Source organism: Nicotiana tabacum, chromosome 11 (assembly GCF_000715075.1).
Source record: "Nicotiana tabacum cultivar K326 chromosome 11, ASM71507v2, whole genome shotgun sequence".
Lineage (NCBI taxonomy): Eukaryota > Viridiplantae > Streptophyta > Magnoliopsida > Solanales > Solanaceae > Nicotiana > Nicotiana tabacum.
The window spans coordinates 165,030,203-165,047,294 of NC_134090.1; the positions used below are offsets into that span (position 1 = coordinate 165,030,203).

At 34.4% G+C, this 17,092-nt stretch overlaps 1 protein-coding gene across 1 annotated transcript; it reads left to right on the forward strand.

Moving 5' to 3' along the window:
• The first annotated feature begins 663 nt into the window (after positions 1-663).
• LOC142166119 (uncharacterized) lies at positions 664-1,512 on the forward strand. Its single transcript, XM_075224538.1, has 3 exons — positions 664-915; positions 997-1,378; positions 1,499-1,512. Exons 1-3 carry the CDS (start codon positions 664-666, stop codon positions 1,510-1,512), a joined length of 648 nt encoding a protein of 215 aa, XP_075080639.1.
• The last annotated feature ends 15,580 nt before the right edge of the window (positions 1,513-17,092 follow it).

Consider the following 17,092-nt stretch of genomic DNA (forward strand, 5'->3'; position numbering starts at 1 on the left):
TGTAGGCCAGTTATAGTAGTTGATGGGACCTTTTTAAAGTCAGCATACAAGGGAATAATGCTAACAACCAGTAATATGGATGCAGCAGGTACTGATGTTTTATTTGTAGAAATATTGTAGCTTGTATGTTTTTTGTAGTACTTGCAGATTAATTGTAGATATATTGTAGAATAGCTGTAGTTTGTATATATATATATATATATGTCTTTTTCTGCATTTTTACTGCAGCCAATTAATTGCTTCTTACCACATAATGTAGGTAACATATTACCATTGGCGTATGCTGTTGTTGATTCAGAGAATGACGCATTGTGGAAGTGATTTTTTGAGCAATTCAAGCTCGCGTATGGTGAAAGACCAAATATGTGTGTTGTTTCAGATCGAAATGAGAGTATCTTGAAAGCAACATCTATTGTTTCTCCCGGCATGCAACATTATTCTTGCATGTGGCATATTTGGACAAATATACGGGCAAAGTTCAAGAAGGGACATCTTAAGCTAAGTAAATTATACTTTGCCACGGTGCGGTCATACACACTTGATGAATTTAATGAAAGGATGACAAAGATTGAGGAGATTGACCCCCGTGTTAAAGCATACTTATACGATATTGGATATCATTGATGGTCTCGAGTACATGCTACGGTGAACAGAACTTGGACTATGACATCAAACATTGCAGATTCGTTGAATGCTGTAACAAAATATGCAAGAGAGCTGCCAATAGTAGAACTATTAGAGTATATGAGGACCCTTCTTGAACATTGGATGAAAGAAAAATTATTGAAAGCAAAGGGTACATTCACATACCTTGGATACAAATTCAACAAAGAGTTGGATGACAATAGAACATTGTCGCACAAGCTTAGAGTAAGATCTGATTATTTATTGAATCAAATTCATAAACAGCACAATGTAAATTTTTTGTAGATATTTTGTATACATCTTGGTTTTAACCGTATATGAATTGTTTTTTTGTTTGCAATGTACTCGTAGGTTAGGGCTTCAACAGAGTACATCCATATAGTAATAGATGGTATGAGGCGCTATATTGTTTATCTTGAAAATAAGAAATGTAGTTGTGGGCAATTCCAGCTTGATGAACTACCTTATCCACATGCTTTGGCTGCTTTAAGACAAAGGGATGAGTCTTTTGAAGAATATTTTTCTCCTTATTACACAAGGGCGAACCTCTTGCGTACTTATGAAATACCAGTAAATCCGCTGCCTGATGAAAGCAAATGGAATGTGCCAAAGCATATAACTGAAGAAGTAGTAAATCCACCTAAAGAAGGGAAAAGGCAGCCAGGAAGACCTCAAAAAGAAAGATACAAAACATATGATGAAATAAATTCAAAGAAGTACAAGGTTGCATGCGGTAATTACGGAGGAGAAGGGCATAACAAAAGATCTTGCAAGAATGCACCCAAAAAGAAATAAAATTTTATGTAGTTAACAGAATATTTCATAAAATTTGTTGGTTAGTTCTGGATAACAGATTTTGATGTGTAATCGTTGGTTTTTTTTAATATCATAATGTAGTTATTTAGGATTTTTCTATATTGAGATAATACTTTCATAGATTGATTTGTTTATGAATCTTTTCTATATACATAATCTAGAACTTTTTTACTATATATGAAATCCTTTACATAGTTGTTAATGTGTTTTTGCAGTTTATCTACAATAAAACTACAAAAAAAAATACATGGTTTTTTTTAAGATCATAATGTAGTTAGTTAGGATTTTTCTACAGATTTTTCTATAAATCTGTAGAAAAGTAGTTAAAAACTTAAAATATTGTAGATGGAGTATTGTTTACATTCAAAAATGAATATAAAAGAAACAAAACACACTGTTAAAATAATCTACAAATACAACTACAAAAAACTATAATATCTGTAGCTGACATAATATATAGATTAAAATTTAGGTAGAAAGAAGCTTTATGGTGAATATAATGTAGATCAGAATAACTGTATAAAATTTCAATTGAACAGGATTTAAATGCTAGAAATAATGAAGATCATGTACTGTAAAGATTCAACAAGTGAATATAAACCCAACAAAATGTTTCCATTTGAACTACAATACTGGATAAGAAAAAAGAAACAAAGACTACTATAATTGTAGCACAAGTCTGCTACAATTAAAACATAATAAATTGTTAAAAAACTTGTCTATAATATATCTTATAAACTAGCATCAACTACACAATTGTACTACATGTTCCATTCAAAATATTACAACTACTTCTTCTTTCTCTGGACTCGTGTTTTCTCATTTAAAGCTGGTGCACCTTTCCTCCTTGCCAATTTGCCTGTCACCTCACTAGCACTAATTGCCCCAGACTCCTGCTTCTTTCTAGCATAGTCCCAAAGTAGCGCTCCATAGCGTCTACGGTGTTGGTCAATATCAGAAAGGTCTTCTGTTGGAATTGATAATTCTACAATACTAACATACTCTGCAAAGGCAGCAACAAATACACCACAATCGCTGCAAAAGATAAAAAAAATGTCAATATTTACCACACCATCAGAAAAAAGGGTTAAATGGATAGAAAGAAAGAAGATTTTGTTACAGTGATCCTTCTTTTTGCTGTGGTATCTCTCCGACAATCCACTGAATGTTAAGAGGGTCGGTAATAGTTTTGTCAATGTATGCTTTTGTATTCTTGAAGTTGATGTCTTTACGTTTCACATAAAACCCGGTGCATGACAAATACAAAAGGATAATAATAGAAAACTTGTCCACACAAGATTCAACAATAGGGTGATTGTGCGAAGAGACCATGGAATCATACGCATAAAGACACCTTTCTACAATGTCAAAAACAACCAACACCCAGTGGAATTTTTCTACAATGTTGACGGGCATGATGACATAATCAACTTCATCCCATGCAACATTTGCGAGTAGTCTATACCCCAATATATATTCTGCTACAACGTCCTAGGGTTTGACAACAGAAAACTTCTTTTCTTGAGGAGAATTTTTGAACTTTTCATAAATCTGATCAATCCTAGTCTTGAACACACAATCTGTTATAGTAAATATGGTCTTGTTGTAGGGGCCATACTTGCCTTTTTTTTCTCAAGTAATACATTATAACATTAATGTGCTGCAACAAAAACAGATTGTATTTATTCTACAAGTTATCTCAAAATATTCTACACAAAACTACAAATAACTACAATTCATCTACAATCAGAATACAAAACATCTATTCATTCAGAATACAAACTATCTACAATTTATCTACAAAAAATCTACAAATCAAATACATTGAATCTTACCAAGTCATTAAGGACTTGTCCTGGGTGTGCCAGGGAAAAGAACAACTCCTTCTTGTTAACCTTCTCAACTCCAAGATCCAACCATGGCTTAATTTGGTTGTCCTTTATAGAATACGGAGCCTTCCTTCTATATAAACAAATAGAAATTAAAATAAAATTGTTGAATGAAGTGGATGTGTAAAAGATGAATACTAGAATAAAAGTGTCAAATTGTGCAACCTAACCTCTTTGGACCTATGTCGATACTGTGGTATAACCACTTATGGAATTGATCCAACAACTCAGGGTCTACATTTTGACCAATAACACTAGTAAATGAGTGCTTGAGGTGAAATATTTAGGGTCCAACCGAGATGCTGCCACTAGAACTGTATAAAGGGAGAAATGGTGATCGGGAATGCTTTCCCGGCTGCCTTATTCTACCTTGATGCACGGGTGTTGTTTCATCTTGTATAGGCTCGCCGAACTTAACCAACTAGGAGAAGTTATCAGGCAGCTCGAAATCATCAAGCGTAACCTCCTTCTTCTCACCTCCGGATTCTTCTGAATCACCTACATTCACATACTCTGCCTCTTCACCTACATTGTCATCTTCCGGATTCTGCTGTTCTCTTTGAGCTGCTACTGTCACTCCGTGAATTGGAGATTGTGCATGAATATCTTCCCTCTCTGTAACACCATGTTTATATAACTTAATAGAATGGTAAAAATATTGAAACAAAAAGAAAATATTTCTGAAAATAATTTCATACATGCATTCTCTTCATCAACAATCCCTTCAAAATGTGTATATAAATCAACACGTGCTGGATGATTTTCTTCACCATGTGCACATTCAACATATTCTATTTTTTTCATTAAAAATGTTAAATAATACTGGATAATATTGGCTTAAGGTACAATTTATGAAGATATGAAGGTGTGTCATAATATCTACATAAATCTGTATAACTGTGTAAATAAGCTGGATGTAATTGTATATATTGTGTATATATAATGTAGACAACTTGTAGTTATGTTGTAGATAATTTGTAGTTATTTTGTAATTATTTTGTAGATATTTTGTATTTAATTGTAGATATACTGGAGATATATTGTAGATACCCGTTTTGCTGGGGCTGACCTGCACTGGTTCACCACTATCGAACTGAAATTGTTGATTGTTCTTGTCTTTTGGTTGGTCAGTATTTTTTGTTGAACTCCCAGCAAACTGTAAGTTTTATATTAGTTAGGATACATATTTTAGAGGTAACATAAATAGTTTTGTTAATATGATTAAGATTCAAATGTTACCTTTGCATCAACTTGATCATTTGGATTGCTTATCACCTGCAAAACAGTCTTGACTGAATCCTTTATTAGGTCTCGAAGGCTACCTAGTTCTTCAAATACATCTTTCCTAAAATCTTCAAGCTTTTCATCGACCTACATAATTAAAAAAATACATAGTTAACTTCAGAAATATGTATTAAAAAACAGATACACTATTATATATAAATCACAATGCTTTTTAGGACTACATGTTACCTTCTCAACACGTCTTTTTAACTTTTTTATTTTACGACGAATAGACTCCTTTTCCTCTTTTCTAATTGATTCTGTGGGTTCCAATGGAGGAGCATCAACTTTTGGATTCTCAGAAACATGTTCAACCTCTTCAATTGTGTACTCAACTTTATCAGGCAAAAGCATCACCGAAAGCTCTTTAGGTGATTTATTTATGTTGGTGAACTGAATGGTGAAAAAAGTAAATTAGCTTGTTTAAGGCAGAGTATGTATACAAATTGTAGATATTTTTGTAGATAAATTGTATTATCATAAATAAAGACTATTTACCTTCATCCATTCAGGCTTGATTATTTTGTCTTCAATTGTAGCTAACCAAATCTGGCCCTTAGTAGCTGACCAGTTTAGTATGCGAGGGATTGAATTAGAAATTCTTGTAGCTATATCAATGTTGACGGAGGAGCAACACTCATACAACCATACTTGCATGGCTAGGGGGAATCCTCGAATGAGATAAGAATGAACGAAAGGATTTAGCTTGTGCCTAACTGATTCAATCAACTGCCTATAAGACTGAATACCCCATGGAAATGACTCGTACTTACTGGATTCCACCAAATAAAACCTAAAATGATCTACCAACCCAATATGGTCTTTCTCTGAAGGACAAATGAAGAATTCTATGAGATATAGAATACATAACTTTACTGCATCCTCATCATTGACCCAACTTTTGTTGGTTACTATCTATTTTAGGTATGTATTCTCAGCTTTTACCTTGTTTGGAAAGTAACTGCTCATTATCTTACTGACATACTAGGAGTGTAACCAAAGTCTGTCACCTCAGTATGACATCTAAGACCAGTTATTACTGCAAACTCTCTCAATCCAAAATTTAACCTCTCACCTTTTAACTCAGCTGAAAAATAGGAAGCATCAGATGATTTCAATTCATAATTCATAAGAAGATGAATAGCTTGATTTTGCATGCATAAATTGGGAAATGACATTAAATAACCAAAGAATATCTTTCTTAAACAGCTTCAAACCATTTGGAGACAAAAGCGCTTTAATTTGCTAGGAATACTAGGGTCACATAATGTCTGGAATCTAAGCACCCATAATCAACATTATGGGATGCAAAAAAATGTTCATTCTGCAAAATTGAACAAATGTAATCTAACATTAATATAGTAATTAAAAAGCACTGATACATTTGTATTTTTCTATAAAATAACTTCGAAAATATATAATATAACAACAATATTAAACAGATCAACAAATCTACAATTAATCTTCAAAATTAAGACAAATAATCTCACATAATTTCAGTGCTTGAAAACATAGATACATTTGCAATTTATAAACAACATTTCTACAAAAATCTACAAAGCAAAAAAAACACAGATTATGTAGATTTTTAACAACTAAAACAGGCGAAATAAGTAGTGAAGAAATTACTAAATTCTTACCTTCACCAATGAGTGTTTTCGAACAATTTTAGGAGTTCTAACACTAGGGGCTTTTTTTTTTGAATTTTTCTTCTTTTTGGGAGTTTTTGAACTGAGAGCCACCTTAGCTTTCTTTCCAGGTTTACTGATAGGCACATCTTCTACAAAATCATCATCTGACACTATTTCTTTTCGTTTCTTATCCGCTTGTTTGATTGGCCTCGAAGATTCTCCAACATCGAAATCATGTTTTTGTTTAGTTCTAGCTTTAGTCCTGATTTGACGCAGAGAAAGACTATGCTTCATATCTACAATTGCATGTGTAGATTTCCCTTGCTTTTTGGGTGAGTGTGGTGATAATACACCCAAATCAAAAGAAGGTACATCGGATTTTAGATATTTTAGGACTGTGTTTTGAAGTTTTGTTCTTCTTCATTGAGAAAATTTGAAGCTAAAGGTAAATGTGTGTATGAACTTTGAAGATTTGACTTCAATTTTGACTGGTTTTGTAGAAGAAAAACCTTGATTTTGGACGTTAATGGTAGATGGTTACCTTTGTTTTTCTGGTTTTAGCAGAGGGAATAATGGCTTGAATCGTGTGTGTGTCGTGATACGTGGGTGAGGTTATGGGTTTAGGAGAGAGAAACGTGGGGGGAGGGGGGATATGGAGGAATATACGATATCATTAGTTTAGGAGTGATATAAGGTACAATTCATGTACAGTTAAAACACCTTATGGTATAGAATTGGTAATTAGGTATACTAAATGTAATTATATCAAACCTTAAACATTGAGGGTAATATAGTTTTCTATATGGTATAGAAATATAAAAAGTCCAATGCACAAATAGCCCTTGATGTTGACGTTGACGTAGATGGTCTTGAATTTTCGTCTTCACTAGCCATTTGGGCATAGGATCAAAAATTAAAGAATACCTTAAAAGTATCATATTTATGCAATTTTGCAAATTGTACTTAACTCAGCCCAACTCCTTAATTCATTATTTTACTCCAAAATAAAAAACTTAGATATTTATGCGGACCATTAAGAACCTGTGCTTTGAGCTAATGTTATTTGGGTGCCGTATGTAATCTGTGTCTAAGGGGATAAAACTCACTGCAACGCGATGCACATAGTATCTTATATTAACGCATGATTCGAGTAAGAATCATATCTCAAGGGTTATGATGTAAATAGACTACTCTAATGTAAGCATTAATGGCTGCTTCCATGGCTCGAACTCGTGACCTATAAATCATACGGAGATAACTTTACCGCTGCTCCCCTTCAAACTCACATCCTTGTTTCTGGAAAAGCAGCTTCAATTGCTAATAATGAGTAGGACTGTCACATTTGGCGCAAGTCCAAATGAATCGTGTAACCCGTCCACAGCTGGGCCTGTTATTGACCCGCCCATTTGTTGAACTCAGCCCATCTTGATCCAACCTATCTCAACTCATTTAAAGTTAGGTTAATTTTTAGCCTAAATTGATCCATGAGTAATTTTATTAAAATATTTTTAAAATAATTCTTTTTTGTTTGATATATTATATATGACCACAACAACAAAAAAGTCTTATTTATTAATTGTACAAATCAGAAGAAAAAAACACATATTAATTAAAGTTTGGTAAGAGTTGGGCGGGTTGGACTGTGACCCAAATTTTAGTCATCTTGACCCAGCCCATCTCGACCCAAATAATTTTTAGTCATTACTGACTCAGTGTATTTTGACCCGCCTAAAATCGATCCAACTCGTCCATTTGACACCACTTAGCAAGTGCATTCAGTGTTTCGAGGCCTAAAAACCTCCCTTTTACCCACCTTGATTTGCGTGTGTGGTTCGGACCTATATCCGGAAAGCCTTCTATGTGAAAATAAGAGAAATAGAAATTCTAGAGTTAAAAGTTTGATTATGGTTGACTTTGGTCAACATTGTAAGCAAACTGACTCGGATCCGTGTTCTGACGATCCCGGGAGGTCCGTAGTAAAATATGAGATGAATTCCAAGGTCCCAAGCCTTAGAAATCAATTTTTGAAAGAAAATATTTCACTCAATTATCTAAGAAATAAATAGAAGAATAAATGTTTGAAACCATTATTATTGGGCCCGTATTTTGGTTTCGGAGCCCGGTACAAACTTGTTATAGTATTTTAAAGATAACTATGAAATTTGGAGAAAAATGGAGTTTATTTGACGTGAGTTGGACTTCCGGTTGAAGAGTTATGAACTTTGAGAGTTCTTGATGAAAATGTTGAGTTTTGAGGTTTAATTCATGATTTTACATGTTATTTTGAGATGTGATCGCACGAGTATATCCATATGATGTTTTTGAGTTAGTATGCACACTTGGTTTGAAGTTCCGAGGGCTTGGGTGCGTTTCGGGTAGGTTCCGGGATGTCGTAGGCTTGAAAACATAGCTGTTGCAGGTTCAGAGAGGTGGAAGGCCTCTGAATAGACTAGTGCGGTCCACACAAAGAGAAATGTTGTCGCGGAGGGGCTTGTGCGGTCTCACTAGATTTTGCGCGGACCGCGGTGAGGGCTTTGCGGCCGCACTAGATTCTGTGCGGTCCACGGTGAGGAACATTTCACTGGTCCAACTTCAGAAGCCTATATCTTTTGATCTACAAGGAATTTTGAGATGATTAAATAACGAAAGTTATAGCCCTTCGTGTCTAGTTTCCATAATGGTAAATAAATCACAATTTGGATATCTGTAGAAAAAGTTATGTCCAAAATACTAGAACATGTCACTGCAGTCAACCTGGTGAGCTGTGCGGCCGCACTCCATTTTGTGCGGTCCGCACAGGGGGTCTGAGAGGGGTATATTAAAACGGGATTTTCAGTTATTTTTCATTTTGCAAAACCTCAAAAACATAAGAGGCGATTTTTCAAACAACCTTTCTTCTCCAAAAACATTGGTAAGGGATTTCTAACTCATTTTTCTTACTCCTTAACTTCTTTTTACAAGATTTCATCCTAGAAGCAATGATTTTCATGGAGGAAATTGAGTGTTTTGGGTAGAACCTAGATTTTTCAAAAAGTTGGGAATTTGGACCTCGATTTGAGGTCCGATTTTAAAACAAATCATATATTTGGTTCGTAGGGGAATGGGTAATCGGGTTTTGGTTCGAACCTCGGGTTTTGACCATGTGGGTCCGGGGGCGATTTTTGACTTTGTGGGCAAAACTTTAGAAAATTCATTCTTTATGCATTGAGGTTGATTCATTTAGCGTTTATTGACATAATTAAGTAACTTGTGACTAGATATGAGCGAATTGGTGGTGGAATCAAGGGGTAAAGCTATAGTTGAATCGTGAATTGTGTTCGTGGCATCGAGGTAAGTGTTTGGTCTAACCTTAGCTTGAGGGATTATGAGTTGTGTCCTATTTACTATTTGCTTTTTGTTGAGTACGACGTATATGCATGGCGATGAGTATCTATATGTTGGTGTCAAGCATGACCGTGGGTCTTATATTGTGATTTTCATGACTTCGTTATATTATTCATGCCTTGGTGAAGATTTCTATTTGTTGTGTAAAGTTGTGGAAATATTTGTGACCTATGAACATTGAGGAACGTTGGCTCCAGTTGTGAAGTAAAAGTGAGAAAGAGAAGAGATCATTATGTTGCCCCCTTGTCGGGCTATTGTTGAGTTGTGGTTCCCTTGTATTGTGTTATTAATTAATATTACGGATGTTTAGGTTGATGATTCTTTATGTTAGGTATTGTAACAAGCTTAGTTATAACGGAGGTAGTTAGGTGTTGTAACAAGTTTGGTTATAGCTGAGGTAGTTAGATGTTGTAACGAGTTTGGTTATAGCTGAGGTAGTTAGATGTTGTAACAAGATTGGTTATAGTTGTTTCTCCCTTGTCGGGATATTGTTTGTTGATATTATTGTTCCCTTGTCGGGATTCCTTGTGATTATTATTGGCTTGTACATGGGAGCGGGTGGTACGCCTTCTACAAGATATAATGAAATGGGAGCGGGGTGGTACGCCTACCACAAGATATAATGAAATGGGAGCGGGTGGTACGCCTACCACAAGATATGATGAAATGGGAGCGAGTGATACGCCTACCACGAGATAAATAAAATGGGAGCGGGTGGCACGCGCTACCACGAAATATGATGAAATGGGAGCGGGTGGTACGCCTACCACGAGATAAATGAAATGGGAGCGGGTGGCACACCTGCCACAATATATAATAAAATGGGAGCAGGTGGTACGCTTACCACGAGATATAATGAAATAGGAGCGGGTGACACGCATGCCACGAGATATAATGAAATGGGAGTAGGTGGCACGCCTGCCACGAGATATAGTGAAATGGGAGCGGGTGACACGCCTGCCACGAGATACAGGAAATGGGATCGGGTTGCACGCCTGCAACAAGATGTGAAAAGAAAATGAAATCTGCCTTTGTTTTCCTTATTCTTGTTAGTGGTAGATTTTGATTCTTTTATAATTCTCTTGATATTCTGGTTTACCTGTTAGTCCCTGAAGCATGTTTCCCTCTCCTATCTTTAATTGTTTATTTCTTTTTCGCTTTATATATTTGAACTGCACAGATTTATTTGGTAGTCTGGTCCTAGGTTCGTCACTACTTCGCCGAGGTTAGGCTAGGCACTTACCAGCACATGAGGTCGGTTGTGCTGATACTACACTCTGCACTCTTTTATGCAGACCCCAGTGTTGTGGACTTCAGACCGCAGTGAGATTGTTGATTCTTAATCATCAGGCGATCCGAGGTAGTCCTGCAGGTGTCTGCAGGCCTTGGCGTCTCCTTCTATCCACTATTCTTGTTTCTTTCTTGCATTTCAAGAGACAATGTTGTATTTATTCCTTTCAGACCCTTTATTTGTACCATTCTTAGACCGTCTATGAAACTGTGATACCAGTTCTGGGCAGTCGAGACTCAAACAGTTGTATTAGATATTCATGTTCAGATAACTTATTGTTTCTTTCTTTCGCTTGTGTTAAATTCCGCTATTTAAATGGTATTATTTCGAAATTGTTAATGAATATAAAAAGGATAAAAAGGTAAATTATGCAATTAATTGGCTTGCCTAGCTCATACTAGTATGTGTCATCACGACTCTCGAGGATGGGAATCCGGGTGGTTACACTTAATTTATTCAAGCTTGTGAAATGAAGCATCGGTTTGGCAGGTGATAATGATTTTTATGTACATTGTTGCTTAGTTACCTAATTGATAAAGGAAGCCACTTTGTAAACAATCATTAGCTAAAACATGTAGCTTAAATCGAGTAGTATATTATCTATTTTGGAGGTTGGGTTCCCTAATGCACCAAGCTACTTAATTACTATTATACCTAATTTAAAATAAAAAATGAAATGAATTCAAAATGGTCGAGAAAAAGAATCACATTAGTTTGACTTAGGGAAAAGAGGGAAACTCTCTAACCTCTCATGATCAAATTGAGAGTTTGCTTTGCCAATATGTGAATGTCGTATCCAGCAGCTCAAGGATCAGAACTTTTGGTACAAATAAATTGAACAAAACTTAGATTAGCATGAGTTAATTGTACTATTGTTCTGCTGGCCTATGCTACATATTGAACTTGTTCAAGTTCTTGGTATCCTCCCCCTCCCTTCTCCAAATTTACGTGAAAAATATTTGATTGAGCATGAAGTTTAAGAAGAAATGAAGAATTTCAAAATAAATAGTCTAAACATGCCCTAGATATTTTTATGACTAAACAAATCATGCTTTTAAGATAAAATGAAAAATTTAAAATTAATATATGTCAATCTTTTTAGGACAAACTATAAAAGAAAATGTGTAACTAAAATGGGATGAAAGGAATAAATGTTACATGAATTTAGATAGTTTTCCTTAAAGATTGAGCTTAATTATAAGTAGGGGTGGCAAACAAGCGGGTTGGGTCGGGTCGAAAATGAGTAATGCAAAAATGGATAAATTATATGACCCGACCCATATTTAATACGGACAAAAAATAAGTTAACCGGCAAATAATATGGATATCCATATTATCCATGGCTTCTTCAATATAATCAATTTTGGCAGAATTTTTAGTCTTCCAAATTTGAGACTTTACAAATATAAAAGTTAAACTCATTAATTATCCATTGGTTATCCATTTTCTAAATGAATAATATGATTCTTATTCATATTTGATCCATTTTTAAAAAGTTTATTATCCTATCAATTTTTTAATGGATAATATAAGTAAGAGAATTGTTTTCTTTTATTCATTTTGCAGCCGCTAATTATGAGCAAAGCATTTCTTAGACTTGGAACCATTAGCATCTCATTGTCTTCTTTTCAACTAGGAAAACACCTGTCTCTTAGTAATAGAAAGAAGTTACTACTTTTTCCTTTACTTTTTCTAAGTTTTGCCTTTAGACAGCACTCACAAAATAGAAAATGAAAGCTGAGAAAGAAAAGCTGCCTACTATATAGGATCTACACAATAAAAGCCAACTTACTCAACCAAATCTTTATCCCCATTTGTTGCTTTTGTATTTTATATGTATTTTCATTCATGTCTTGATTCTACCCCCACTTAGTTATAGACCATAGGAGCTACTTAGACAAAAAGATCAGTCTCTTTTTCATTATCTCAAGTGGAGGAATTCTTTCAATTTTTTTTAAAATTTTTAATAAATCAGTTACATCACTTTTGAGTAATAAACTCAAAACAATTAGTCATAATCTTATGGAAAAATTTATGTAGTGTTATGAATAATTTGTACATTGGATACTACTTTGGATACTACATTGGATACTACATTGGATGCTACATTGGATGTCCATATTGTGAATAACTTAAAGATTAAATTTCCTATTTTATATCCATCATCTTTACTTTTTATGCCTATAAAAGGCCATGTAATTGCAATAAAAAATTACACCAAAGTGAAAGAAGAAAACACTTCTCCATTCTCTCTATCTCTTCTTGTTTACATTTTACTGCATTGCTTTTATTTTATAACACGTTATCAGCACGAAGCTCTAATTTTATTCTTAACTCCCGCTAAGTTGAGCCATATTTTATTAAGGTATGTATCATTATAATCATTTTATTTATGGCAGTACATATCATGTGCTCATTGTTTGCAGATTACTTGTGCGCTTTGGCATCTTAAATAGTTTAAGTACATTACAGTGATAAAATAACTATTTTCTTCCGTGCTCAACTCTTAGAGGACCTCAAAGTCATCAAACTAGCTATGCACTAATGTCATACTTATAATATTCATGGACTCCCTAGATCAAAACATATCTTTAAGGCATTTTGGAGAACTGTGAGAAATAAATTGGCAAGCAATAATTTTATAGTTTAATTACTTTATATTTATTGGAACATATAAATAATGTTAGTCACGTTCAGTTCTATTAACACATATATATAAATAATATAAAGTGAAATGAAACAAGTATATAATTTCTACTTTATGGCAAGAATAAAATGAAATAGTAGATTGTTAACATGATATAGCTCTATTTTCATTTCTTTTACCTTAATCGTTTTGTTTTCATTAATTGTTTATTATTATAATTATTTCTCTAACTTATTCATCTTTTATGATAGTTTTCACTATGTCAAATTTATCAAAACTTGAATTTGTGGCACTTGACATTACCGGGAGGAACTATTTATCATGAGTTCTTGATGCTAAAATTCACCTTGACGCTAAAGGTCTTGAAAATACTATTATACAAGGAAATGAAGCATCAAATCAGGATAAAGCGAAGGCCATGATTTTCCTTCGTCATCATCTACATGAAGGGTTAAAAACTGAATATTTAACCGTAAAAGATCCACTTGAATTATGGATTAATTTGAAGGATCGATATGACCACCTAAAACTTACGGTATTACCGAAAGATCGGTATGAGTGGATACATTTAAGGTTGCAAGATTTTAAAATCGTAAGTGAGTATAATTCTGCTATCTTCAAAGTAAGTTCTCTATTAAAATTATGTGTAGACACTATCACAGATGATGACTTATTGGAAAAAATATTTTCTACTTTTCACGCTTCAAATGTGGTGCTACAACAATAATACCGTGAAAAAGGTTTTAAGAAATATTCTGAGTTAATCACATGCCTACTTGTGGCTGAGCAGAATAATACTCTATTAATGAAAAATCATGAAGCCCGTCCCACTGGGTCAACTCCATTTCCGGAAGTGAATGTTGTAGCAACATATGATAAGTTTGAAAGAAAACAAAATAATTACCGTGGTCGTGGACATGGTCGTAAACGTGGACGTGGCAGGGGGAGAAACAATTATCGTCATTATGGTGGAAATAAATTGGAGAACAATAAGAGTTCTCAAATTAATCATTCAAAAGGTAAAGCTAGTATGTGTTACCGATGTGATATGAGAGGTCATTGGGCACGCATTTGTCGTACGCCAGAACATTTTGTCAAACTTTATCAAGCCTCCCTCAAGAAAAAAAAATTTGGAGGCACACTTGACCTTTCAAAATAAGGATGATGAAGCAGGTCCCTCAAATAAATATGATTCTAAGGCACATCTTGCATATAAAGATGATGATTTTGAAGGCCTAACAAATACTACTCATTTAGAAGTTGGGGACTTCTTTGAGGATATTGACTGAAGAACTAATTATCTTACTGGGAAATGAAGCTATAAAAGTTGTTATGTTTATGTTTGCAACTAGTTTATCTTTCTTGAGTGTATTTTCCTAATGCATCATGTGTTGCTAGTTTCTACATTTCTAATGTATTTCTTAATGTTTTTTTTCCTGCTTGTCTTTCATATTTCTTATGATGTATTTTTATCTTTTTTATGAAGAATATGAAAATTCCCCAGTCTTCAGTTGGACAAAAGATTAATAAAGATGATATATGTCTTCTGGATAGTGCTACAACACACACTATTTTAAAAGATAAGAGATATTTCTCTTATTTGGTAATGAAAGAAGCGAATGTTAATACAATATCCGGTAGTACAAGATTAATTGAAGGTTCTGGAAGAGCCAATTTATTACTATCAGGAGGAACAAATTTGGCTATTGATGAAGCACTATATTGTAGTAAATCTCAAAGAAACTTATTAAGTTTCAAAGATATTCGCCAAAATGGCTATCATATTGAGACTATAAATGATGAAAAAGTTGAATATCTTTATATTACTACAATAATGTCCGGTAAGAAATATGTGCTTGAAATGTTACCTGCTCTTTCCTCCGGCTTATACTACATAAGTATTAGCAGGATTGAAACACATGCCGTAATAAACGAGAAGTTTACTAATCAAGATAATTTTATTGTTTACCATGACCGGTTGGGCCATCCTGGTTCTAATATGATGCGTAAAATAATTGAGAATTTACATGGACATGCAATGAAGAATCAGAAGATTCTTCAATTTAAGGAATTCTCTTGTGCTGCATGTTCTCAAGGAAAATTAATTATTAGACCATCAACTATTAAAGTTAGGATGGAATCCCCTGCATTTCTGGAACGTATACATGGTGATATATGTGGGCCCATTCACCCTCCATGTGGACCATTCAAATATTATATGGTTTTGGTAGATGCACCTGCAAGATGGTCACATATGTGCTTACTATCAACTCGCAATATCACATTTGCGAGATTGTTGGCTCAAATAATAAAGCTAAGAGCACAATTTCCAGATTATGCAATTAAGACAATTCGTCTTGATAATGCCGGTGAGTTTACATCCCAAGCCTTTAATGATTATTGTATTTCAATTGGGATAACAATTGAGCATCCGTTTGCTCATGTTCATACCCAAAATGGTCTAGCAGAATCATTGATCAAACGCCTCCAATTAATTGCTAGACCAATGCTTATAAGAACAAAACTTCTCATTTCAGTATGGGGTCATGCTATTTTGCAAGCAGCAGCACTTGTGCGGATAAAGCCCACAAGTTATCATAAAGTCTCCCCACTGCAATTGGCTTTTGGTCAGGAGCCAAATATTTCCCATCTTAGGATCTTTGGTTGTGCTATATATGTTCCAATTGCTCCATCACAACGCACAAAGATGGGTCCTCAAAGAAGGTTGGGGATATATGTTGGATATGAATCTCCTTCTATTATAAAATATCTAGAGCCGATGACTGGAGATTTATTTACGGCAAGATTTTCTGATTGCCATTTTAATGAATCAGTATATCCAACATTAGGGGGAGAAAATAAGCAGCTGAAAAAGAAGATAGATTGGAATGCATTATCACTGTCTCATTTAGATCCTCGAACAAATCAATGTGAACGCGAGGTTCAAAAGATTATTCATTTATAAAATATTGCAAATCAATTGTCAGATGCATTCACTAACCTACCAAGGGTGACTAAGTCACATATTCCAGCTGCTAATACTCCAATTCGAGTTGATATCCCGACATAACAATTAATTAAAGCAAATGCGTCTAAGCCATGCTTGAAAAGTGGCAGACCAATCGGTTCTAAAGATAAAAATCCTCGAAGAAGAAAAGGAGCAAGTGATCAAAGTGAACATAACACAGAGGTAGTGGCTCAAGAAGAGCCCCAAGACGTAACAAATGATAAGACCTTAGGGGAGGTCCAGGTACCTAAAAATAATGAAAATGAAGAGATATCAATAAGTTACGTCTCAACCGGGAAAAGATGGAACCGAAATAATATTGTTATCGATAACATTTTTGCTTATAATGTTGTTGTTGAAATAATGCAACAAGATGAGGATCTTGAACCAAAATCTGTCAATGAATGTAGACAGAGAAATGATTGGGTAAAATGGAAAGACTCTATCCAGGCAGAGTAACTCCACTTGGAAAACGTGAAGTCTTCAGACCCATAGTTC